The following is a 27,434-nucleotide window of genomic DNA, read 5'->3' on the forward strand; positions in this document are numbered from 1 at the left end:
TTGCTTCAGCTGTACGCGGATATGTTGCTCAACGCTCAACGGTTGCGTCTTGCCGACACATTTTCACACGCGGGCCATAAACGGCCGTCCCTCCCGAAAGCGGGGGAGGGAGAAGCAAGAAGGATGCCCTCGAGAGCCGTCTTTCGAGTGGGCGCGCGTGTGTGCTGAGTGTGCCGGAAAAGGGAGGAAAGTTAAAGTTCAAAATACGCTCGCACGAAAGTCGGAAGTCGGAAAATGTGTGGCCGCCGCCGATGGGGGAGAGCTGCATTTGCGACCGGAAGCGACTTTCGGCTTTCCGGCGGGCTTCTTCGGTAAAAGGTGACGTGTTTTTATTGTAATTATTGTTGTTGTTATGTTAGTTTTTTGTTGTTGCAAAAGGTCGCTATACGGCGAAATGGTTAAAGAGTGACTGTGTGGTTTTTGGATAAGCGACGAACCCGCATCGCGAATGTTTTTTTAGAAACTATCAGGGTGAATGACATTTGAAGGAGTTTACGTACATACATTATATTAAATTATATTTAAATTACTTCTTTTTTGCAGTAAGCTTTGTTGCAGTAAGCTTTAACTAAAAAAAAAAACAGTTTGTATGAAACATTAATTGTTTGTATGAAACATTAATTAATATCGCAGTCTCTCAAACCTCAAACCAGCAAATGTTGATCCAAATTGCACTCCTGCACTTCCCCTCAACCATAAACTAAACGCTTTCCTAACACACAAACGAGCGCACCCTTGGTAAAGAAAACACTTTCCCGCCTGCAATCAATGTCACACCTCGGTTGACAGGTAGGGAAAGGTGTTACTGCAGTTTTATCACATGCAAGTGTTTTGCACAAACGATCGTTTACCGTATGTGTGTGTGTGTGTGTGTGCGACAATTTGTTGAATCGTTTTCATTGTTCGTCTGTCTAATATGGGAGAGAATGAAATGCTTTGTTAACTGTCACTGTGGCAGCGAATGAATCGTTGTTTTCACCGTTTTTCCACCTGAGCGAACGACACGCGGGCGTGAATGAGTTTTGCAAATACATACACCGGCACAAAGAAGATGTACATTTTGCGCGGTGACCCTTTGTGGTGCTTTACGACACGAATTGCTGCTAGTGGGGTAGTGTTTGTTTACAACTACTGGGCTTAAGATTCACCGGTTCAAACAAGCGAACAAACAAGCCCGATGCTCTTCAAGCTGACAAATTGCATCTTTCTTGGGGTTCGATTGCACATTAAGCAATGAAAATGTATAGATGGCCGGATAGGAGAAGAGGGTGCACACGGTGCTCAAGTGTCATTGAGCTTACCGGAGAGGTTGTTGGTTTTTTCTTGCCTTCTAAGAGCGAGCGTATACATTTGTAGGCCAAGATCAGCGTGACAAAGTGACTCAGCGGCTGGCAGCACTGGCTGGGAAGGCACACGCTGGATGGTACATCGAGGAAGGTTTTGCGACACTTGCACAAACTGGGTAACCTTCTCGACTTTAAACCCAACACGACACACAAAAAACGGTATACGTGTGCTTTGTTTTATAATTTATTTCTTTTTTTTTGTGTTTATTTATGTTTTACCGGCACGCTATACAGCGCTGGGAATCGATTGACGCAATGTCCAATTGAAAGACAACACCGTTGTTTGGGGGGAGGGGGGAGCTAACATGGGAGACGTTGCGGCACGTGTCAACTGTACAGTTGACTACGCCAAACGTGCGCACAGTATCAAGGTTTTTCGAGTGTTTAAGGGTTCGTCGCTTGAAACACAGCTGACCCAAGCTACTGCTTTTTGAACGGTAAAACGAAACAAAACCCCGGACCTGGAGTTGTTTTGGTTGTTTTTGAAGCTGTAAGTACCGCTTTTTTTCCGCCGCGGGCATCGATTTTCTCACGATGGAAGAAAATGTAACAAAAGTATCATTCTGTGCTGTTGATTCAATTCTGGGAAGATTAAAATAAGATTTTTTCCCCTCTCATTGCTTTTGCTCGGAGCTTGCGAGGCTTTTCGTGAGCTAAAACGGTACAGCGGGACAAGTAATCTCATTAATACACCTGCACACTGGGGAAGTGGAAGCGATAGAAGCGGCTAACGGCTCAATTAGAACATCCGCACCGGCCCCGTGCTGGTACTGCCTACTTTTTTGTGCACCGTAGATAGGAAGGAAATGTTACGTATTATTTAGGAATGGATAAGACTTACGAACCGAGGTAAAATAGCTTTACCAAAAAATGAGACGATTAAGACATCAATTTCTCACCCAAAGGAATGAATGGTGGACGTGCCTTAGTCGATGGGAGTTTTTGTTTATGAATATGAATAAAAATGAGGATTTAGGCCATTCAAAGTAAATGGTCATTGACATTGAGAATCATAAATGATAGTGTTATGATAGTCAATATCACAGAGAGAGTGAGACGGCTTGTATCTACTACTCGACGGTTCGTTGCTTTATTATTTTATTGAAGTCTTTTGTTTTTTTGATTAAATATGAGCTTAGAAATGAGTTCTATGCATTTTTAAGGCAGTTTTGATTCTTGGTGAGGACCATATTGGGTGAAAAACAGACCAGTCGTACCATCAATAAATCACTCAAAATTATGCATAATAATATTTCTTTTCAACGTAATACAGCTTTGTTTGTTTGACCTTTTTACAATGACTGAGAAACCTAAGGAAAGAAACGTTTTAATATTTGACAAAAAATCGAAACAACTAAAATTCCACATTCTCCGGTACGTCGCTTGATGGCTCGTTGAAGTCTTTGGTGTCTGAAGGACCCAATTGGCTGAAAAACAGACCAGTTGTACCATAAGCAAATCACTCAAAATTATGTATTATAACATTTCTCTACATAGTTATACAAATAGTTATATTTGATTGAACTTTTTTACAATGACTGAGGAACATAAAAAAAGAAACCTTAATATCAGACAAAATTTTCAAAAAAAGTAAAATTCCACATTCTCCGGTTCGTCGCTTGATGGTTCGTTGAAGTCTTTCGTTTTTGATTGTAATTATGAACTAAAATATGTTTTTAAAATGTATTCATTTATTTTGGAGCTTTTATTATTCATAATCCCATCGAGCCAGTAATGCGACATAACGCTTGCGGTAACGGGTTACATCACCTACCACCTCGCATCGCAAACTACGGCTGACCTGTGCTGGGGAATTCTCGTTTACCCACCCCCCCCTGATTTTGTCCACGTAACGACGATCAAACAACATTACGGTTTGTGCGAGCACAGAATATCTATGGCGTTGTTATCCCTCATTTGCCACCGCGGCGGGTCATACGCGAAGACGACGCTTGCGTTTCATAGAATAGATGGCTCTAGTTAATGCTGCGCTCGATCGGAACGTGGTTGGAATTCGCATACGAATAGCACGTTGAAGGCTGAAGGTGCCGGCTCATACCGCCACACATGATCGACCGGGCCATAATTGTGCAACGTGTGCACACAGACACAGACACACACACACATTCGTGGTTTATTAAGTGCGCCAAAAACAACAATACTGCGCACCGGCCCTTTTGGCAAGCCGAGCGCGCGCGCACTCGCGCAAGACCTCGTTCTGTTTGAAGGAAAAGCCAAACGATGATTCGATTGCTATTTTTCGTTTCTATGCATTTTTGGTGTTCGTGACTTTTGCGCCGGCATCGCTTTGTGAGCACGTGACCCTCTGCACGGTGAAAAGGGCCGTCGCTCGTTTTAAAAACGCCATTATCTCCCACTGTGCCTGTGTGTTTGTGTGTGAATGCAGTGTGAGTATCAATGCGTGCAGAAGGCCGAACCGGCCACGATATCAGTTTCATTCGCACGTTTATTGATGCGCATCAATGTGCACGCGACCTTAACCGAATATATTGAAGGGTGCGGCTCTGGATTGCGTGAAAGGAAAACAAACGCTCGAGCAGGAGGAGGAGTAGACAGACACTCTCTCGATGAAGCAATGAATAGTTGGGAGAGGGAAGGCGCGAAAACTAGGTGAAGCCCTCGGCAGGTTAAACGATGCGTTGTTTTCCGTTTCAAAGAGGGCCTCTCGGGCTGGATGCGTTTTAATGACCAACTGATGGGTTGGCTACCTCTGTCAAGTGCAGCTTTTTGCTGTTGTGAAATGCGTAGTGTCGAGTGTTTTTCCTTCGGTTCGGTTTCGAACTGAACAGAAACCGCTTGCATTGCTCGATCGATTCGCCACTTCAATTGAAAGAGTGAAAAGCAATCGTGTTCCGCTCGTAAATGGTGTCAAATTTGGATACCGAACCGCAGCAGCGTGCATATAAAAATGAAACCCCCGGTCCCTAAAATTGATGGAAATAGGGAGAAAAGGAAAGCTTTGGGGTTTTTGTGCACATTTTAAAGGCCTTTTAAGCAGAACCACCAGCCGAAGTAAATGGTATCGATGAACGGGGCGCGTTTTAGCATAATGATTTATAGCTCGTGATAGCCTTCCGAGCTGCATGTGGTATGGTATTTAGCACTCGTTGTGGCTAGATTTCTGACTCACTCTCGCCTGGCTCTATCTATCTGGATGGTGGACGAAAGAAGCATCTGACTGCCCAGAAACAGTGGCAGAGAAAGTCCTAACCGCCCTCAACGTTTTGCACAAAAAAAAGAGCACTCCGCGCCAATTCGTTTGTCGAGAGTGCGATGGATTTCACCGGTGGACACCTGGCGTGTTGGAAGCGTTTTTTTTCTTTTCTTCTTGATGTTGTGCGCGCTATCAATGAATGATCTTGAGGCGGTGAGGTTTTTTTTAATGTTGCTTTCTTTGCATATTTTTCTTTTCATTATGGCGCGTGTACAGTGTGGGTGCTTTTGCAACAGATAGAATGAAAGCGGGAGTTAGTAGCGAGTGGTGAAATGAGATTCGAAGGGTTTGTAGGTTGCGATTTTTCTGCTGATAAACCTGTTCCGGCGTGTTTTGAGATGATCGTTGAATAAGGTTGAGCTAGCTGGTCGTGATTATCATCCAGAAGTAGTCTATATATGGAAGGATGTTTTCCGTTACTACTCGATGTTGACGATTGCAATTTGAAATCGATTAACAATTTTCACATTTGATTTTAAATTATTTCTTATTTCTGCATACCTTTTCAATAATGGTCCTTCGTGCCATGTTTCAATGTCTCACAGGATTCTAATCAGATTTAGTAATTCAAAGATTAGCTGATAAGACATGCCTACATCAAATTTAATTGTTATACCGATCAGAAAAAAATTAAATTTAAGACTTTCTCAGTTTGCTTTCAGTCTCTTTTATACAAGTTTTAAATTTTGATATCCGCAATTATACAAGATTTCAAAATTGTACGGCCAGCGGCACTTGAAACGTGTGTTTTAGAATATTCATGTACATCTTAACACAATTATTTCATTTGCTGCTTTCATATTTTTGAATAATATTTTAAAGAAATTTTACTAGCAGTGAAAAACCTCAATCTATTCGTGAAAATACCGTTTTCACCGGGTAATTCCAGTGGTTTTTCCCGGAATTGAATATACCCGATTTGCTACATCCCTGATTGCAGCTGAAATCTTACAAGCAGTTAGTAGTGCCAGGATATTATCAAATGTTCCATAAAACAGCCATAGTTGTGATATCGTACCATTACTAAACGATATCTATAAAACAATCTTACAAAATCATGCTGCAGGACAAAGCTACTGCCGCAGGAAACATTTATATAGCTCATCTTGTACAAAAACCAATAAATTAATTGGTAATGTCAAACCACTGCGAACATCCGGCCAGTAGCCGTTCGGTCGGTGTCTTCAATAACAACAAAAAAAGAAGCAAACTACCTTCATCCATCCCCTCCTCCTGCAGACGCATGATACGACGGATGTTGACCGGGCGCCGTTGTTGCGCTTTTCTTCTTCTAATTGCTAAACGATTCGCAGTAAAATCGAGCAACCGATTCGCCGCATTGATTAGCCGGTAAAACGAAACTAGAAACGCGCATCGAATCAGCCTGTCGCCGACCAATGTCACCCGCCGTTGTGTCGCGCTCTCCAATCGCTCGCGCAGCGCGCATGAAATCGCGCACGGAATTGCTCGGAATGTGTGTGTGCAGCGTGAACGATCCGTTGCTCGCTTTTCGCTTAATCGCTCGGGGACTTAAGGGCGTTCGGCTTGATCGGGCGATGAAAATGGCTACAGCGGAAAGTTTCGAACACGCATTGGTGGTGCGGTGGTGGGAAGATTACGCCAAATATTCACCGGTGAGCGTTGGTTTGTGGATTTATTTTCAGTTAATTTTGGGCGCCAAGCAAAAAAAAAGCAGCCCGATTTACTTTCGCTTTCCCCTAAAAGCGAAAAAAGTAATGTCAAACGCCGAAAATTAACACCGAACCCCCCCGAAACACCGTTGATGATGTGAATTATGGTGCGGTTGATGTAATGAGCATGGCGCAGTGATGCCGGTGACAGGGCACAGAATCGGTAAGGTAACGCCTTAAACCGCAACTTTGCCCGATCGAACGATGATGGTGATTTAATTTCACTTGCTCCTCTTACCTTCCTCTTTCCAACCCATAAAGAGAGAGAGAGAGTACAAAATCACGTTAATATTCGTTGCAATTATTTCGGCGGGACGCGGGTCGGCTTGCGCTAAATCGTGCTAATAACTCCGGAAACTGCATCCAACCAAACGCGGAAGCATTTGCGTGTGTGTGTGTGTGTGTGCAGCCTCCCAAACATATGATTATTTCGGCGCATTAATTGCTGGCGGGTGTAATTACATGTGCTGTGCTCGGTTGATTACTATCAACCTTTCGGGCGAGCTTTTGTCGCAACAGTTTTTGGGTTGAAAATCGGTCGGCTGTGAAATTCGTTGTCAATAGCCAGGCGCAGTCACTCAAGGGGAAAATGATGAGGACATTCAGAGTGGTATGAAAAAAAAGAAACTAATAAAAGGAACATGGGTTGTGGGGATTGCGCAACCGTCTGCATAAGGGTTGTCATATTTAGGACGTTGATGACAATTTCATCGCGGCGGGAAAAGCTTACACAACGGGCAATCATTACTTAGATGATGTGGTTTGGGCTGTGTGGTATCAAAACGGGATTAACACTACTCTTTGAGGGTGCTTTCTTCGTTGCTGGAGCTGGTTGGGCTGGAAACTTTCCCGCTAATGGACAAGTAGCTATGTAATTTTGTTTAAAAGGTACCTTTCTGTTGGGTGGAGTTGTTCAAACATGCATCATCAGCTACGCCGTATTACTATTTAATTGAATTGTGTGTCATACATTTCTCAGTAAAAAGATATATGTAGTTAAATAAATTTAACATGGGGATAAAAAATAAAGGTAAAAAGTACAAAAAATCTTAAATACGAATATAAAATGTAATGAAACAATGTCTGATAACGGAAAAAATCTCATATCAAACATTTCAAGTAAGACTGAGCAATCAAACAAATTAAAATCGTTAACCTTCTCATTAGATACAGATTAAAAAATGCTTTGTCGGGACAGCATCTGAGCTCCGTACAATATTGATAAAATATATAAATATGTGAATTACATCTAAAACTGTACCGTTAAGCTCATAAAGTTTCTTAATTACCATATCTTATTTCATTGTTAAACCTTTTTCGGATGCAATCGGCATGCATTTTTTTGTAAACCGTTATGTTTCAAATTACGCACAACAAATTTCGGACATTCGGCACGTTGTTATTGAATTTCTTGATATCCAGTCCCTGGCTATCAAAATATCCAGTCCCTGGTTCTTGATATCGATTTTTAATTTTAATTAATTGCCATGATGTACTAGAATAAATGAAAAATGTGTTTGACCCTTAGTACGCCTTGATGTCAGAGTAAATTAATATTTTCTGTCGGTGAGTTCATCACCAGAGGATTTCTTAGCAGTTATTTCTTTGATAATTTATATTAATTACGTCCACGTGCATTGAAATACATATGAATTTATCGTGGAAGTAGTTATCAACGTGATAACAACAGTGTTTACAACGTGATAACAACATGTGCACTGATTTTTTTAAAATACGTATTTAACTCTGGAAAACGAAGCAAGAATTTGTATCTTGTTTTACATTCCGAACCGCCGAACAAAATTGTGATTTATTGCATAAACATATGTCTTTATACAGTTTTTATAATAAAAAAACAACGATATTTGAAGATGTATGTGACAAATGCATTGATGGCCGTACGGGAAAGACCGTCAATTCGCATAGCAGTTCTTCGGTTCTATTTATCTATGAGTACAAGAGAAAAATGGTACCCAAACCCCGTTGTATTTAAGACCGTCATTCTGTCGGTCTCGGAGGACACACATTACATCCAGAATGAAGTGTCCTAATTAAAATAAGCTAAAAACTGAAAAGTTGGAGTGTGTGTGAATTTGAAGATAATAGACGAAATTTTGAGGATGTCTGGAATGCGAATCGCAACATCTGTAATTTGACATATGAACCCGAAACTGTCCGGAATATGAATTAAAATCACGTTGCAATTTTATGATTATTTGTAATGTTTGGAGTAACATTATTGGAATTTTTATGTTTTCTCAAATGTTGAAGGTTTGCTTCAGTGAAATGAGTTATACAGCGGTCGAACTGAATTAAATTAAATTAGTAAAAAAATATTCAATGTCGAAAATGCCTTAAGTGTCCTTAATTCGAATCAATACGGTACATAGATAGAATGCATTGCTATCTATAATTTGAAGAATGATCGCTCATCTTCTGTTCATTACTAATAGTGAGGTTGCATTTGTCACATGTCAAATTTATCACAACTTGAGCTATTACAATCCCCAGCCATCGTTCAAGTAATGTGTACAACATTTTAAACACCTTCCTGGCGGGAATTGCTTATCTGATCGTTAACAGATGTTCACATCCTTTAGATGCCAGCCAGTTCCACTTCAAAACCCCGTCCTTCGCTTAAAGCGCGAAACCTCGGTATTACAACCGTTGCTAAAGCTTTGCTGTGTAATCGTTGCGTCTGTTTGATGTTGTTGCTGCTGTTGCTAATCCGCTTTTTCTGCACGCTTTGTCCGTCCCTCTTGTCTGGTTAGGAAGGGAAACACGATTTTCTCCAGTTTGCAATGAGTGATCTTTTTTGCAGTTTTCCAGATTCACCAAAACTATAGCTTGCGTTGGCGAACACACAGGCTGGTTTTCAATTTCTGACCATCTTTATTTATTTTTTTCCCGCTCATCTCGTCGGAAACCAACCTTCCTGAGGAAAGGGAGAGGGAAGGAGAGGGAGGAAAGATGTAGCCCCACGCATGTCCAGCATCATCCACGGCTGTGTTTGGCCTGTGCAGAAATCGTTGCGCATTAGATGCGCACATGAAAATAAACAAACCGAGGAGCGCGCGCGCCCGCGCTCTGCGAGGTTTGCGCTGTCGTTTTCGAAAAGGCGAGTTTTGCGCCTGGAGAAAGTTGTTGAATATCGTGTTTTTTGTTTGTTTGCCTCTTTGGTGCGCAGTGTTTGCCAAGACGCAGCTGCAACCGCCCGTGGTGGATGAAGTGGGTTCATCGACGGCGCTTGAAAGGTGCGTGTGATGCGTAGCGTATCGTCGTAATAGAAGATGCGAACGAAGGAGTGGCCCTTGAGGATCGATAAACAATCGTTGAAGCTGCACCTAGAAATGGCTCTATTGGCTGGGTGTGTTTTGTTATGGTTGTGATATGTTCTTACTAAACATTTGATGCGCTTTAGTATTCTAATTTGAAATGGAAGAGAAGAAGGGAAATAGTATACAAAATGATGATATTTTTACATCAGATGGCGTTGTTAACTGCTTTTTAAGACAATTTTACCAATTAAGAAACCTGGAATAAAGAATGTTCCCTACAAAATATACAATATGTAACATTTGATTCATGTTTTTAATTCTTGCATTAATTTCGATCCTTATTTTCCTCTTTCCAGCAACATCTCGGGAACGTCACGCCACAACCGGTGATCTTCCCTAGCCAATTCGTTTTAGAATCTCCCTGTAGCTTCTTACCGCACCACGAGATATAGAGCAACCTGCACGAAATAAGTCTGCACCAAGCAAAAAAAAAAACAACTACATATCAACCATGCCGGCTTACGCTGGGTTCGACAGTTTTGGAACGTCCCGCCGGACGGCCGAATCGCTGTACTACACCGCGAAGGAGTACGACTCGGCGGAAGAGTCCGACTACGTCCGGCGCGCGATCTTCGAGGACGGTCCGAACACCATCTTCAATCGGCGATATGTCGATCCGTGGGATATGGAGAACTATGTCTACATTCGCAAGTAAGTGAATGGAGCGCGCGTTGAGAAGCGAGACAAGGCACATGGACAGTGCAGAGTAAGTGTTTCCATGTTCTACGTAGAGAGGCATCGGGGATTGGCGAAGAACGGAGGCATACCTGTTGCATAAGGCATATCCTGCATCAAGGTCTCAATCGGAATGAATAATATGCTAAATTTAATTTGCATCTTCAGGCGTCTAATTGGCGTCCGACGTGCACGGGGTAATAGAGCCGAACGGAGACGGCGCGCAAGGGGACAAGGTTAGATACGTTATTCGTAATGGCACACGTTTACAAAGCACATGAAATGGTGTTTGCTGGAATGTGTGGTTCCGAGCGAAGGTTTTTGCTGCTCTTCTACAAGAGAATAGAGAATAAAGTCGCTGGACACAAGCGACGAACCCATAAAGTTGAAATAGTTGTTCCTAAGGAGATGCATATTTCATCCAATTGCATTGCCTTTCCTTATACGTTAGGTTTTATTATCCAGAATAAAAAAACTCTCGACATTCCAAGCAGTCATCCCCCTCACCCATGACACTGCACCGCTCGTCGTGGATCACATTTTAATCACCATTCTCGTCCGGCCGTTGCTTGTACCGTTTGGTCTCATGTGAGGCTTGTGTGACTTAATTAATGGCTCCGTTAAGCGTAGGAACCAAGCGTCATCGTGCGGACTCGGTCATCCCTCATGCAGATGAGGTGCGTCCGATGGCAACCGTCATCCGGACGGCTAAAGCTACCGTGACGTGCAAACGTCTATAATTCAACACCTTCCCTCCACCAGACTGCTTGGATGGACACACTGCATGCTCTGATTGGTTTTTATCTTTCTTTTCTTTCCTTCTCCCTCTCTTCCTCTCTCTCACACACAGACAAGTGATGGATCCAACGTCCGAGTCCGAGGTACCGCCGTCGCCCGCCGGTGAACCGATACAGTCCAAGTTCTACTACGTGCCCGGCGAGCTGAACGGCAGTGGGTTGGAGTGTCGCGATTGCTCCAGTGCCGAGCTGATCGATCCCGAGTTCGATCCCGTCGCCCGTGGGGAAGACCTGGAGGGTCAGAGTGTCGTACTGCTGCCGGAGGAGGAAGATGCACTCGATGGAGAGAGCCAGCACCACCGTCAGCAGCATCCGATGGTGGGCGACGAGCGGCCGAGCGAGCTGGAGGACGAGCTGAACGCCGAGGACGACGAGGACGAGGATGGATTCTACACCGAACGATACGATACCGTTATGGACGAGGATAGCATCGGGGGTGATGAGCATGTCTACAGCTCATACACGGGTAGGTTCCAACTTCCGGAAGGCGTGCGTGGTGTGTATGCAATCGCAAGTTCGATTCGAACTGTTAATCGAACCGGTTACACCGTTTTCCTAAACCGGACCCGCACGTACCGGATACGGTGATTACTTCCTGCATGTTGCTGCGAGTCCCCTGGGGAGGAAAAGGTGGTCATTTCAGCAAACATCAGGCATGTGGAGGGCCGTCGGCGGCTTTTGCAGCGTTGTAAAGAAGTGCCGACAATTAGCTCTGGAAGGGTTTTTTTAGGCCTATTTCTATCCCTCCGCGGGGTGGCCGTTGTAAACGTAGAAAGTGGAAAGATGACCTCCTACAGTGTCCTGATTCGATTGCACCAAACAGCGATTACTGTACACATATGTGGTACAGGGCATTCTTCGGAATGACTTTCCCGAACAGTGCGGTCAGAATCCCTCCCGCTTGGTGCTGCAAATAGATAAGTAGGCTTAGACCTCAATACGGCAAAATGGAGGGCAAAACATTGAAAAATATGGCACAGATTTCAAGTGCGTCTTCGATTGTACAGCCATGTACAGCGCTCTATATCGGTCACCGAGCGGGATTCTTGGCCCTCAAGGAAGCTGCGCCACATACTATTGGGAGGATACAGGAAAAACCTGTTGGTTTAGTTTTTTATTTCGCTCCCTCTCTTTTCTATTCATTTCCAGTTTTCAGCTCCAACACGAAGGAGAGCCTACCGACGAGACCTTCTCCAAATGGTCTCATTCTTGCGCTAAACGCGTCAACTATTAGTGTTGTGGCGGTAGCGCAAACATTGAGAAGAAAAAAAAAGCCCTCGATATTGCAATGTCCAACCGAGGGCCGAAGGGGTTTAGTCACAGAGGCATGTTGACAAACGGTTTGGCGTGTGTTTAGTAGCATAGCGTGGGTCGCCTCGGTGGTCGTTATGGTAAATTACTAGTTTTCCATTACGATATTGCGGACAGTGCCATCCAGTGCTGCGCTGCTACGCTGGATCAATGAAGCGTGCAGTGGATCGGAACGATGGCTGACGTTTTTGTTGCGCTGCTTTCCTTCCCGTGCAACTGTTGCCGTCCATCATTATTGGACATCGAAACTACCGTTTGATGAACTGCTTAGCCAGAGGGGAACTCCATAATTGGAGCTTGTTTACTTATGGCGAGCCGGTTGTGCTTGCTTGGCCGGGGCTGTAGCGAGGGAGTATGGTGGTAGCGTTTCCAATGCGCGTTCTGACGCGGGTAATTAGAATTTCATCATCCCTGGTGGGGTGTGCCTGACGTAATACGAAACGGAACGAAATGACCCAAACGTACCCAAAGGACCATAGAAAGGGAAAGCCATGTGCGTGTGTGTTTTTTCTCTTAATTCTAGCACTGTGTTACAAACTTTTTTGAAGTAATCCCCTGATTGACTGTATTAGTGTTGCTTTTGCTCCTGCTTCACCTTTGGTGGGGTTTTGCTTTTACCAAAAATAAACACACAAACGCTCGAATCGGGGAGGGTGGTCTTTACCACCCCGGGACCAATTGCAGGTTGCGCGGTTGCGTCTGCGTAACGACCGCGTTTCGTCACTGCTGGTGGTAGCGGATGGTGGAACGTAGGCCCGAAGACAGAGAGAAAGAACCTCCGCACGATTGTGGACACGGTCCCCAGACGTCAATGTTTGTAAAATAGCGAAAATAGTCTTTACATTTGTGAGCCTTTTTCCTGGTTTGCCTGTGGATTTTTTTGTCGAACGGTTACATTGCAATGCTTTGTTCATTAATCAATCAGCGTGTCATTAGCTTTGGTTTTGGCACCCTCAGACGTTTCGATGTGACCTCAATCGATCGAATCGATGTTATTGATTATTGGTAAAATCACTTTTGAGTTGCGGTTGGTGCTAATTTTGATGTATTCATGTCGGATTAAATTGGTGCTTGAATTATTTTGAAGAACTACCTTTTCCCCAAATTTTTTTTTTACTCTTTTCGTAAAATGTTGCCTTTGGGTGTCTTTGGCTTTTAAACAGGTGCTCTGTACGTTTTTTGGAAAAGATCTGGAGTTTATTTGAGTAAGTCCTACCGTATAGAAAAGACTGAGACTGGCTGTCGTTACAAGGATATTAACCTGATAATTCAAACATTGTATAGGTTTTTTTCAATAAGAATATTTAAAAGTTATTCTTCAAAGATCTATTCTTATTATTTATTCTTCAAAGATCCTTGTTAAATCTCCTTACCCTTAAGTCGTGGAACGATATCAAGAAGATGTCAAGGTCGCACCTCAAGCCCTACAAGATGTTTTGGAGATCTCATACGTAAGATAACACTATTTAAGAGAACAGTGAATCTTGTGAGTAATTCATCTGAAATTTTGGATTGTTTTTTTTTTTTTGATGAAGACGAATTGCCTGTCGTTAAACTTTTAACTCAGGAATTTCTTCTGCACCCAAAAATACGTTAATTAATGTCTTGTGAAATGATTTATTATAGTGAAATATTACCACCATTAAGGTAAACTGCACTCTTAAACCTCTTCTCAGACCTCAGAGCATTAAGACTTACAGTCAAACTTCTATCTGCTTCTACAAAGCTGCAAGAACGTGAGAATGAACTTCTCGGGAAAGCTCCCAGCTCGCACAAGCGCATGGTTTGCGTATTAAGATTAACCATTTCCAACCGCGAGAGAGTGCCCAACGAGCGGTGTTTTTAATACTTTAAACAACTAAAAAGATTGAATTCAAAATGGTATTTAAAAGATGGTATGTCTATCAACCACAAAAAGAAGGTTCGCCGCATGCTTAGTTTGTGATGATCGCAAGCACGTCAGCTGTTCGTTGGCGCGAGATTCGACCCTTAAGCTTGGGTCTTAAGGTTTGGAGGCTCTTGTTTACGATTAAATAATGCATAATCATCACGCAACGAACTGGGGGGTAGTGGTTTTGTTTTGCGTACGTTTGTGTTGTTGCAAGTAAAAAGCAAACAAAAACAACTGATCTACTGCTCGTGTAAACGTGCGCAGCCTTCTTCAGCCTTGCCTATCGTCGTTTCCTTTCCATTCTTCGTATGACGAATTCAAATCATAGTTACAGACAAGAGGCCACTACGCTTCCGAAGCAGATCCGCTACAAGAATGCAGCCGGAAAGAAGAACCTGTCCCCTCTTCACCTACGACGGAAGGGCCTTGCCACAGTGCTACGTTCGCTTGGCGATAGGCAGGGCGTCAAAAACCTGCCCAGTCGCCCCTAGCCAACGGAACTTTGACCAACATAAAACGGCATGTCTTAACACACCGTGCTCGTCTAGCTCGTACAAACCCACGACGTACAAACGAGTAGTTTAAAGCGAAAACGGGCAGGCAAAACAAACTCCACTGCTGGTTGCTGTTTTATAGGCAACAAGTACAAACAACGCGGTGTCTTCACATTGCTTTCCCATTTCCTCGTACGCGCGAGAGGTCTCGGGCGGTCGGGTTTCCGCGTTGTTTGCCGGACGGGTCGGTACACCCTCGGTGCGGTGCGGTTTTGCACTTTACTTTCGTTCGCTAGTCGACGAACCCGACGACCGAAAACCCCCGCCCGGATCCGAAGCTGGAAAACGGGGTGGGTTGTTCCAGCCTTTCGTCGTACGCCGGACGCACCGGTTACCGCATTTAGTGTGCGATCTTGCCCCTGTACGGATGGTTCGGACCGTTTTTGTGTCGCTCGCTCGCTCGTTTCGTACGTTTTTGCTCCAGGATCCCTCACCTGCGACGTAAAGGGCCAATGTGTGGCCTAGTGTTCCAATTTCGCTCCTACCGCTGAGGGCACACGAGAGTCGCTATCGTCGTCGGCGTGGAATGCAGCGGGAAAGCAAACGTGCAAAGACAATCTCCGGCCAACCTATCTCGCAACGGGGTGCTATCGCAGAGGAAGGAAGTCGATCTGCACGCGTACAAGGGTGCACTGCTTTGTTGGGTGCCATTGTGGGGCGTAATGTGTAGTTAAGGCAGCAGTCGGCTGTCAGTCAGTGTCGAGCAACATAGTGTGAAGACTTCTTGCGCGAGTTATTCAAATTCAAACTCAACTCTGAATGTGCGACCGGAGTTGCTGCAAAAGCGTGCATAATTGAGCTGGTGTTCACGACATGTTCGAAAAACGGCCGGAATTAGTTGTGCGGGTGCGATGTAAGTTGAAGTTGCTGGAATGAGAACCGATGGGAAGTAAGCGTGGTGACGGTTTTGTGCGTTAATATGATAATTAGAGTGAGCCATTATGAGTCGACTGTTTTGTGTGAAAAGATGGCAATTGTGCAAATCCAGATCGTTCCAGCATGTTGAGAGTGGACCTATTTTACAAGCCCGCTTTGAAGGTCACAGCTCTCTGTTTTTGGAATCTCTTTCGGATCATTAAGGAGGTGATCTGGTTTTGATCGTGCGTGACTTCATTGGTGACTTCCATTCTGAGAAAGAAGGCCATTCGATAAGATGTTTAGCTGGTTCTTTACAATTACATTGTCCCAAAAGTGGTTGACCTTTAGTGATGTTCATAAGGTCCTTTCTTGTAATGTCCAGAAGAAGTGTTGGTTTCAATAGGTTCCTCAGAGTAGCGATGGAACGACATTAATACACACAATTGCGTAATTCAGGGGGCGAAAAAGTGACAGAAATTAACAAGTTTATCGCTCTTGTTTTACTACTTTTCCCCTCCAGATCTGGAAACGTCATCGACGGAGCAGCCAAGCTCGTGCGACAGCTCGATGTCGGCGCTGCGCCTGCACACGCCCGGCTTCGGCAAGAGCGCTTCCAGCCGGCGCCCGATCGTGCTGCCGAAGCCGCTGCCCCAGCTGGAGTTTCCCGGGCCGCCGTCGTACGAGTACTACGAGCCGAGCTGCTGCTACATGCCGCTGCCGCCGCCACCGCCGCCACCGCCTCCGCCGGCACACTTCCATCACGCTCACCATCATCATCATCATGGACATTCGGGGCTCCCGCTCGGACCACCGCCGTCCGTCACCGGGACGATCCTGTCCGACCAGCACAACTACTACACGCTGAACGATTGTCTCGAGTGTGCCCGGCAGGAGGCGGAACATGTGCCGCTGTACGCGACGACCAGCAGTGCCGGTGGGCTGGCCGGCCCGCCCGCCGGCAGCCCGACGAGGCGGCGGTCCCGCAGTGTCAGCGTCGTCAGCCAGAGTATGAGCATTGCTAGACGGCCGAGCCAGATGCTCGATCCGGCCACCGCGATCGCGATCGCAGCGACCAACGCTAACGTATGTTACACGCCGCAACATTTCAGCTTAAGCAAAAAGGGTCTGCTGCAGATCGACTACTCCTGCAACTGGAACAACCTGGATCGGTACATTGCCAAATGATGATAGGAGGTGGTGGATCGCACCAGAGAAGCCGTAGTCGATAAGTTAATTTAAACAGAAATAAACTACGATACTACCGGTAGGCGAATGGGGGGAAGGTTTTGGCGAGGTTAAATCGCTGGACAGGTTATCTATTAGGTTCGCGGTGTTGAATCGACTAGCGAATGAAGTGTATGAAATGTAAATACCATTACGACAAATAATTGTTCTTTTAAAAAAAACGGGGGCTTATGTCGGCTTTTATTTTCGCAGTGAGCTTTTATATCCGAACGAGATTGGTAAGAAATAAAGTTTTACAACCGTGGAACAGCTCCAAAAAATGCCGCCTACATAGAAAAGGCACAGGGATAGATGAGCTTTTTCTGCAATAAGCGACAGCAATCGGTAATCGATTATGTCGGCAAGGTTCTGAGTATTGATGCGACACAAGGATATAATCTTCTTCTTCTTCTTCTTTGGGTACACCAACCCGTTTGTTGGTCAAGACCTGCCTGTACCACTTGTGGGTTTGGATTTTAGTGACCATAGTGACCTTATTGATTACCATAGCAGGATAGTCAGTCCTACGTATGGGGACACGGTCTATCTGGAGTTAGAACCCATGACGGGCATGTTGTTAAGTCGTACGTGCTGACGACTATGCCACCAAAACGGCCCCAAGAAGGGTATAGTATAGAGCTATTATTTGCGCTCTGAAATAGGATCACTGCTTCTCAGTGTGACACTGCTTTTGCTGACAATATATCACATTACATTACATTACATTAAAATGTATAACATGCAGGAACTGAACATACTGAACATATAATTTAACTGGATAAAAGGACTTTGCAAACTAATTTCGGAGGCTTTACTACGAAGGGTACCGGCAAAGATATTTAAAACAAATTGAATTCTCAGATACCCCTGCAATCCACGGGGCAGATCAAGAGAGACGGATTTTGAACCAAAGTGAAGACCAAAGACGATAATGAAGCTAATACCGGCTCTGAGCAAACTTTGGTTCCGATTATGAAAATGGTCCAGAATCCATATTGGAACTGATACTGAGTCCATACCGGTTCTGAAACTGATTCCCAATCCTTAACGATTCTGGAACAGATCCTGATTCCATACCGAACCTGGAATTAATATCATACCCATCCGATGCCCGAAATTGATGCGAATCCCATGTCGTACCTGATTCTAATACTGTACCTATATGGGTCCAGAAGCTGATTTGAAACCCTTATCTATCCCGAAAATGATCCTCAGCTCATACCTATCTAGGAATTGATAATGAACGTCGAACTGATTACTAACCCATATCCTGATACTGCTCCTAGACTTACACCGATCCTGGAACTGACATTTATACTGTAAATAGTTAGTGTAACTAACCCGTATCGAACCTGGAATTTGTACCACCCTTATACAATTACTGGAACTAATACCGAACTCATTTCTGCCCTGGTACTGATCCCCAAACCTGTCCTATAATTGATTCTGAACCGATATGCCATGGAAATGATTCTGAACCCGAACCGTTCCTGTAATATTGTACCATAATGTACCGCTGTCATGGAACAGATCCTAAATCTGTCCTAGTTTTCGATCCAATACAGTACCTACTCCGATCCAATGCCTGATTCAGCCACCATTACTGCTCAAATTACCATTCCGTTCAAAAACAAGTTCCGTTTTTTATAAAAATTCGACGTAGAAATTCACCGTACAAATAAGCAATTGAAGCAATTAGTAAGTAACAAAACTATTGCTTACCTTTTACAGAAATTGGTATGGCACACAAGAAGACTTTTTCCGCCGATCAATTTTGCGCAACGATCAATTTGTGTTTAAAAGCCGTGCTGCCAGCCATACCGCACAACGTTATGTATAAACCTTGTTCGCAGCACAAGCCGATCATGCGCGTTAAGCGGCGGCCACATGAAGCAACGTTGTAGCACACAAAGAGAGAAAATAAACAAACAAAATTCACATGAAAGAGATCAAACAAAGGGAGTACGGAGCAAAAGAGCAAATTTGGTTGTTTCTCTTCTTTTTTGAAAAAAAAAAAAAGATTTATTTTCCGTCAATTATTCCTACTGTCAAAATCAAATTGGAATGTCTCGCTTTGGCCGCGGCTCCTTCATTCTGTGTTTTCCATCTGTCAAACGACGAACCTCGGTCGGTTTCGGTGGCAGCTCTTCTGCTCCGTCTGTGCGCTGTGTGCAAAGTTTTTCAAAATAATTCCTGCCTTCCGTAAGTTTAGCTCGCCGTCGACGGTAGCTGCGAAATCGGCAGCAGTAGAAAGAGAGCAAAACACAAAACGCACCGAGCGAAGGTACGCATTTCCCCGTACACGAAATTCGAAGGTATCGTCGAAGTAGAAAAAGAAGTCGATCGATCGCGTAGGTGGCAACCAGAAATTACCGAATCTACGGTTGTGGGGGGGGGGGGGAGTGTGGGGGGCAGGGAAAGGCAAAGTAAAAGAACTGTGGACGTATACGTGGAGGAAGGGGGAGGGTTGTGGGTGGGTGTCGTTGCGATTGTGGTATTCCCCTCCCCATCCCCTCCCGCATTGTTACGTCCCCAGCCCCCCCAACGTGACACGTCGGTGCGTTTGCGTTGTGTGTGTGTGTGCGTGTATGTGACCCTGGCGTGAAGGAAGTGAAATGAGCGGTTTAACCCAGCCGTGTGTGCGTCCCTCCACCGAAAACGTTTCGCAAGTGGTTTTAAAGTCAGTGTGTGTGTGTGCGTGTGTTCGTGTAAAAGTCGATGGGGGGTGGAGATGGTGGACGGTTTTGGGGCACTGCAACAGGTTGATGGAAAGTGAACGAAAATTAAATCAGCTGAGTGCGTGCTAGGCACGGGGCGCTGAGTGCGTAGATTAGCTCGTCTCGTGCGCGTAAACTGGAAACGCACGGCACGGCTCTGTTGCGCTTGCTTGATTTTCTGTGTGCTAAAAACGCAATTACTCTTACAACAAACCCTGTCTCATGCAAGCGTAGAGCAGAGAAGCAGCATACCCCGTAAAAGGAAAACGCAGTTTGCGCGGTCCTCCCCGACCACACCAACACAACGCACTTGGTCACGCATACGCACTTTGCGCAACGGCGGCGTGATATGGACGGACAAAACGAGCCACTGTTTGTTTGCGTCTGTGTTCAAATAATCGGCTGCGTATGGCTGCGTGTGCATAGGAACGGCGACGACTGCAAGAAGAAAAAAGGGACACGGCAGCAGCGCCCTGCGTATTGGGTAGCTGTCGCGTCGCTCTGTGTGTATTCGGCCCTGCGTATCACCTGTGCGCCTGCGCGCTGCGCACCACCAACTCGTCGCCATAAGCCGTGGTGCGGTAGTGTGCGTGCGTCGTACGTCATTGAAGCGGCACCAATGTTTTTCGCGTACAGTCCACCACTACACAGAGCCAGAGACAGAGAAAGAACACTATACCTCTCTCGCTCTCGCGCGCTCTGCCTTCTTCTACCTGTGCGCACAGCACCGGCGAAGGTTGCTTTGGTTGCTTTTTTCTTTCTCTCTTCCCTTATTTGTGTCATCGCGTGGTGCGGTCGGGCGCGCACTTCGCTCTAGCGGTCAGTTTGTATCGGAGCTTACACACACCCATATCGTGGCGAGGAGTGTGTGCGGTTTTTTGCGTTCGCTGCCTAAAACAAGGATTAGTGCTTATCGTGCGACCGTGCAGTGATAAGGCACACATTTCGTAAACCTGCTTCCTCGCTGTTAGATAAACGTTTTACTGCGATTAAACTAGCTACAGTGAAAACCAACCCAAGCCGCGCACTAGACAGAAGAGGGCATTGTGTAGTAGAAGGGTGCCGTTTTGTTATTGTTGTTGTGCTATTCCTGTGTGGGGAACCTACCTGCTGCGATTGACAGGTCGGCACAGGTTTATCAGCACACAGGTGTAACCGAGGTAATTAGAGCAGGTGAGCACACAGGTGAGCGAAAAAGAGCACAGAGAACGAGTGGTAGAGAATGACATTGTGTGAGGGGAGAATGTGCACCAGCAGCAGTGTAGTGGTGGTGCTGCTGCATTCCGCTCCGTTTTCCGCATTAGCCGCTGTTCCGCGCTGAAATTAGATTAAAATAAAACAGAATCCTCCACCGAAAGTGAAATGCACACCCAAGGTTAGGCAAAACATCATCATTTGCGTTTGTGTCGTGCGTTTGTGCGCGCGTGTTTTTGCAACTCATTTATCGCGAAACCGAAAGATAACGCAGTGTGTGCGCGTGTGTGTTCCTTTGGCAGTACGATCGCGGTTCAGTATGGTGTGATGTCGTGTCTCTCTGTTCGTTTGTTCGTTTCTGTGTGCGGTGTTGTGCCTGTGTGTGGGACACGTCGGTACACGGTCTAGGCACAGCCGCCCACCGGGCAGTGAAAACTAATCCTATCATTACAATGCTTTTCTTTGTTTTAATGCTTTCCTGCTAGGTTTGATTGTGTTCACCGGCTTTCCAGATGTTTTAGAGCAGAAAAACGAGTGCATGTGTATAAGTGTGTCGTGTGTGTGTATGTGAAAATCAGCTCGAAACAAAGATAACAAAGGTGTGCGTTGCTTGCCTATCCTCCACATTCAGCTATGTGTGTATGTGTGTGCTTCAAGTGGGCTCCGTGTCCTGACAGCTGATGTAACTCCTTAATCGAGGTTGCGTTGGTTTCCCAGTTTGAAGAGAGAGAAAGTGTACACATGAAGAAAGTGTGTTAGTGCGCAGTTTTATTCAAGCCAAAGTGAGCAAAATATTTTCGCTACACAATACACAAATACACAATTACGTGTGTCTCCTCCCTAGTGGTTGTGCGATAGAGTGATAACCTGAGATTCCGACAGCACGTTGAGATCCTTCAGCACTCTACTACCTGCAACATACAGCAGCTGTCATCGTTAATGGGCTGTTTATCACCGTGCACGGTTTGACAGTGAAGGCACGAGATTACTAAAGACCGCGGTGACCGAGGTGTATCTCTCCAAATAGGACATCAACTACAGCAAGGCTTCCAAAACCTATGGTTGGCTGCACATTTTCATATGTAAGTATATGGAGCCTGGGCTCCCTGATCTCTACACACCACCTGTTCATCGACTTCAAGGCTGCTTGCCTGACACTGTAGCTTGGAATGAGCTATGGAACATCATGCCAAAGAGACCTGGGACGTAGATCTGGCTGTTAAAAGGCCGCTCTGAACGGAGTGGGCAGTGCAAAGTGAGAGTATCGAACTTGTTTTGAGAATGGTCTTCGAAATTGTAATAGGGTTTGAGGTTAGGACTCTTCTATATACTGTTAGTTCCGAAACCCAATTAGTACTGGAATGTCTCTTCCATAAATGAATCTTCCATAAATTAATGCCGATCTTAGGTCTCCGATTTGGCACTAGAACCATAGTTCTAGGCCGGTCAAAAGCATCTATAAGACTTGACTGTCTATAACTTCTTGGTTTACCCATAGCAGGTTAGTCGGACGCTATTGGTAGTAGTAGATCAACTGCTATACTTTGGATGAGATGTTGAAACAACAATTAGTGGTATTGCAAACACATTCTACAGTTTGAGATCATCCTTGACACTGTGGACTTTAGGCACTAATGTCTATCAATGGAGCATAAATCTTGGTCACTAACGGATGTTCTAAAAATTTAATGGGCTTATATATGAATAGGCACGTTGCTCTTCAAATCTCTAAAAGCTATCCATATAGTTCAGCGGTTTTCAATCGGTGGGGAATTTCCCACAAGGGGGAAATTATGAATTCTTTGGGGAAATTTTTGATCCAAATTGCGCTAAATACCCTAGGTTGCCACGCTCTCCCCCTGCTCATGAACTCGTGAGAGGGTAATTAAATCCTACTTGCACTCTACATACATTCCAGGTTTAAACAGATTAGGTGAATGAGTCTGGCATATAGGCACAATTCAGATACTACGGTAGAATTTTGGATTCAAATTCCCTTACACAATTGAAACACATGTGTAAACTATCTATTCATAATGTTGATGTAACGCAGGCGTAGCGTCGAAGGTAAAAGATTGCCCAAAAATTATAGGGAACGCATTTCGATCAGCAACCGACACACACACTCGCTCCCACACAAACCACGGTACAATAGAAGTTTGGCAATTTCCACTTTTGCACACACACACACACCCATGTCCAAATGCGTGGTTTCGCAAACGCGTTCGCAGAATTTTCTGCCAGGAGAAGGTAACGAAAACGCCCAAGTGTTTCCTGATGCGTGGTGCGCTGATATGTGGTGGTGTGGTGCGCAGGAAAAGCGGAAACAACAGCGTGTAAAACACACACGGAACGATGCGCGGCCCTCGCGCAGTTGTTGGTGCGTTTTAATTTTATCCGATGATGGAACATTTTTTTCCCATCCCAAGTCCATCTTCTTCGCGTCGCTGACGTGCGCTTGTACACGGTCCCGGCACACGGCTCCGGCCCTCTGTCCGCGCTGCGCGTCGTTTGCGAAGAAAAGCCGTGGTCCGTTTTCTCTAGCGCCGGAAAAACACAGCATGTTGTCATGGGCCCATGATGGGAGTGGAGTGTTTTTATTCACCACCCAATTCGATGGAGCCGATCTTGTTGTTAATGAAGTTTTGGTTCAAGGAAAAACACGAAGGTAAGGGAACGAAATCACTCGGATCGTTTGTGGACAGTGATGCATTGGTTACCGTTTTCAATTCCAAGCGACTTTTCGGTTGTTATTCTTTGCATCTTGCTACTTTAGTTATTTGTCTTAGAAAAAAAGTAACTGCTTTCAATGAAATACAGCAAACCAATGCTTTTGAAATAATGTACATCTTGATTCCCCATTTACATGCTTATAAAATTATGTCACTTGCGTTGACTCAATCAACGCTTGTGGAATACAAAAAAAAGCAATGCGTATGAACAGGTTTTATCGAATGGGGATTTCCAAGGTGTCCAGCGATGGGACGACTCCATTAAATCATGAGTGAAACTTTCCTTGAACAGACCAACCTGAGATGAACATGGGTATGAAAGAATATACATTCTAGTCTTGCTTGTATCACGATTTTGAGCAGTCGATCGTTATCAGAACCTGGTTGAGATACTGCTACTTATGTTCGAGTGGCTGGATGGTCTAGTGGTGAACGTATTGGTTTATGGTAAGGACAGACATAGTTCGAATCCCATATTTAATTACACGTCACCGTTTTGTGGCTTTATGACGAAGCACAACTGGAAGTCTGCAAAGTCCAATTAGATTAACAAAAAATATTTGGCACTATCCGGCAATAATACATTGCCGTACTTGTCTTTACAGGGTTTTACAAGTAATTTTGCAATGTGTGCTGCATATTTTGTCGAGCACGAAATTTACTTTAATAATATTATCCTGTCCAAGTTTAATTTTGACAGCCCTATGGAGGTGCAGGTTTGGCTTTGTTTTCTACATTATTTTACACATTTTGACACAATGCATGCACAAAAACAGAAAAAAGAAGCCTAAAGCTTTAAAATGATGGGTCGTTTGTTCCATACTCCTTTTTTTCACTAAGTAAATAGCATTTTGAAAATGCATCTCATAAGTCTGCTGAGGCTAAGTCTGCTATGTTTGTTCATAATGCTGTAGAATGTTTACGAATATCAATAAAAGATAGAATTATTGTGCAGTTATCGATTATAACGAGATCAGTGTCCATAAATTAAGACTAAATCATGTGGAGCTCATGAAGACCAAAGCTAAGAAGCTAGTTTCCTGATAGTGGTCGTTTTTAAATGATGAATTACTGATAAAACTACATCATGCCACGTTCATGAGATGGACATTTATATTTTCACTACATTTTACCCAGAAAAGCCCAATTGACCCTGAAAAGTGTTTGGTTGTGTGGAAATGTTTGTAAACACTTTTTCATTGAAATGTCAAAAACAAGCTTTTTCAAAATGGTGGATCAAAATCGAGCTATGCATCGACCTCTGTATTGTATAGATTTTGATCTTATTGGTTATTTGACCGTTTAGGTATAACGACAAAATGTATTCAACAATTTGCTTTTCTTCCTTGCCATACCGCACTAAGCAATTGATGCTTGATTACTTCGACATTTTATCGTCTTTGATGGCTGGGAATTTCTCTACAGGAAATACAGTAAGAACAGCAGAGTCTCTCTCTAATACCACGTACGGTCACAGTACGGCAGACAGCCCTCTCTTTTCTGTACCTGTGTGTAATTTTCAATACCGCCGTAAGCAGCGCTCTGTTTTTGCCCCGGGCTCGTGGGTCGGGAATAACATTCTTCGACTGTTGGTTATCGCGCAAAATAGCACTGCGTAGGCGTACAATGCGGGCGTGTGTGGCGGCAATTGTTGCGCATGTGGTGGTAACACACACACACATTATCGACGCCAGTCGAGAGCGTGGACCGTGTTTGGCTGGGTTTGGAACACATGCCGTTATCAAAGGCATCCAAGCCCGTCGTTTTGGGGTGGCCATGTATGTGGGGTTGGTTGAGAGACGAGAGGGGACAGCTGCTGAGGGTACATGTAAGTAGTTGAATGGTTGTTTGTTTGTCATTTGCACGCGTCTCTTGCACCCGTGGCCGCGGAGAATCCGCTCACACAGCTGTAGTTGGTAGTGTGATGTTCGTTCGTTCTATTCCGGATGTCGTTCGTTGTAGATTTTCGTGCTTATTTATCGATTTGCTACCGGCAATGGTTCTGATCCGTTGAATTGTTTGCATCGGTTGAGGGTGTGTTCGCTTTGTGTAAGGTAGCGTCGAGGCTAGAGAAGCAGTGATAATTTGTGGACAAAAAAAAAACCATATACAGGTGTCATCAAAACAGGTGTTTTTCATGAAAAACTTAGTTAAATGTATTATGTAAGATGTCTTAGTTGAATTAGCAAGAGTAACAACACAGCAGATGACGGGACATAGACGTCTCTTTTCCTCGGATATTGACATTTCTTTTCTACTTCCTTGGGCACATTGTAATTTTAGTTTTCTTGATTTTCAGACTTGGTCTGATCATTCGATATGCCCCACTTGATCCATTTTGGAGTGTCTCTAAACAACGTTTAGTTTGGTGTTAACCTAATTTAACTTCTTTTTATAATAAGTTTAAGTAATATGGTTTTTACAGCTCTTGGTTAGATCATAATTCTTGTCGAATAGGTCGTTTGATGGAGCTTTGTATTTCAAGAAGTTCTTCTGATACGCTTCCTCTATAAATGCTAAGATAAAGAGCAATCTAATAATTATATCAACAAGAATGCTACATTACATAGTATCCTAAACGACTATGAGTTCCTTAACTCAGCTGAATAAGTTGCATTTCATAACGCTTATCCATTTTTCGGTAAGTGATTGATGATGATTATTCCAAACTGAAGGTTATGGGTAAGGTAAATCGTCTTGCGTTTCCTTAAGAATCTGACTCATATGTGAGCGCCGTCAAATCTCATGACCGTTTTGACTGCTGCCCCTCCGGTCATAGGTCACACCTTGCCATTCAATGCGATCCTCAGCTTCAGCTTCAGTTGGTTCCTCTACTGATGCTTGTCTTCCACCCCGAAATCATCAGTACCATCATTTTGCGATGATTTTTAAAATAGCTTCAGCAAATATTTACTACTCATACTGTGGGGTTTGCTTGCTCATCATAACTAATTACAATTTTGCTGTGGGTGAATAATCACGATTCGTTAAGAGAAAACACGTTTGGAAGGAAGCAGGTATGGAAATGAGATGCGTCCAGTTGCCAAAACTGATGACCGGAATGTGATTGACCAGCTTCAGCGGAACACAACCGATGACGAAGCGCTACTAGAAATGGTTTAAATGCAGTATAATTATGTCTCTCAACCAGCATCGCCGGCACAAGCACGCCTATCCACCAGCCCCACTTTGTGAATCATTCAAGTAGAAATAGTACAAATTCGTAAAGTTATATGACGTTTATTTGCATCCTCACTTATGCAATACCTCAATGATTCGCCTGTTGCAGATAGATATATTTCGTTTTTGAAAAAAATTTACACAATTACGATGACGTTACGGTGACGTTACTTCCTTTGCCACTACCCGTAATGTAGAGCCACTCTTCATTTCGCCTCTTGCTTCCGCGCTTTGGCTAGTGCCAAATTGCATCACTAGTGCAGCAGTTTGCAACGCTACGTGGGCCGAGGCGCAGTGCAAGCGGTGCACATGTGAAGGATGCGACGACGGCATGCGTTGATGTGAATGGTCTCTGATGGTGACCGATTCGCGATCTCTTAATTACATACCACGGTACATCTTCTTCTTTCTGCTGCGGGTGCAGCCAAGGCACGTTCCCGTGATTGCACTGCGAGCAACTGTGTTGCGATCTATGCCTCTCTTTTTTTTGTTGCATTTTGGTGGCATTACAAAGAATTTTGGTGTGTGTATGTGTTTTTTTTTTATCACAAAAAGAAAGCAAGATACAGCGTCCCTATGCAGCACGGGTGAATTACCTTTTGTTTCTAATTTATGCTTCACGAAACTCAACCATACGAGTGATGCGGTGGCAGCAGCGAGTTTTTCTATTTGTTTCTCCCCTGTTTTGACA

General features: G+C 44.3%; 2 protein-coding genes across 18 annotated transcripts in view; both read left to right on the forward strand.

Annotated features, from left to right (window-relative positions):
* LOC1280864 (uncharacterized) overlaps positions 1-17,103 on the forward strand; it is a 32,986-nt gene extending 15,883 nt beyond the window's left edge. For all 4 annotated transcript variants that reach the window (XM_061662341.1, XM_061662340.1, XM_061662339.1 and 1 more), the window contains 3 exons: positions 9,907-10,261; positions 11,136-11,548; positions 16,217-17,103. In XM_061662341.1, coding sequence (XP_061518325.1) covers positions 10,062-10,261; positions 11,136-11,548; positions 16,217-16,881 — 1,278 coding nt within the window. In that variant the 5' untranslated portion in view covers positions 9,907-10,061 and the 3' untranslated portion in view covers positions 16,882-17,103. The remainder of the gene's footprint in view (positions 1-9,906; positions 10,262-11,135; positions 11,549-16,216) is intronic.
* Positions 17,104-19,012: 1,909 nt separating this feature from the next.
* The window catches only part of LOC1280863 (mucin-5AC), a 29,377-nt gene continuing 20,955 nt past the window's right edge, over positions 19,013-27,434 (forward strand). For 3 of the 14 annotated variants that reach the window (XR_009766337.1, XR_009766336.1, XM_061659719.1), the window contains exons 1-2: positions 19,019-19,204; positions 21,317-21,913. The gene's annotated coding sequence lies outside the window, so the exon portion shown is untranslated. Of the gene's footprint in view, positions 19,272-19,432; positions 20,823-20,872; positions 21,013-21,316; positions 21,914-27,434 lie in introns of those variants that run through there. The other 11 variants (XM_061659721.1, XM_061659731.1, XM_061659729.1 and 8 more) reach the window with 9 other exon arrangements.

Source organism: Anopheles gambiae, chromosome 3, assembly GCF_943734735.2.
Source record: "Anopheles gambiae chromosome 3, idAnoGambNW_F1_1, whole genome shotgun sequence".
NCBI lineage: Eukaryota > Metazoa > Arthropoda > Insecta > Diptera > Culicidae > Anopheles > Anopheles gambiae.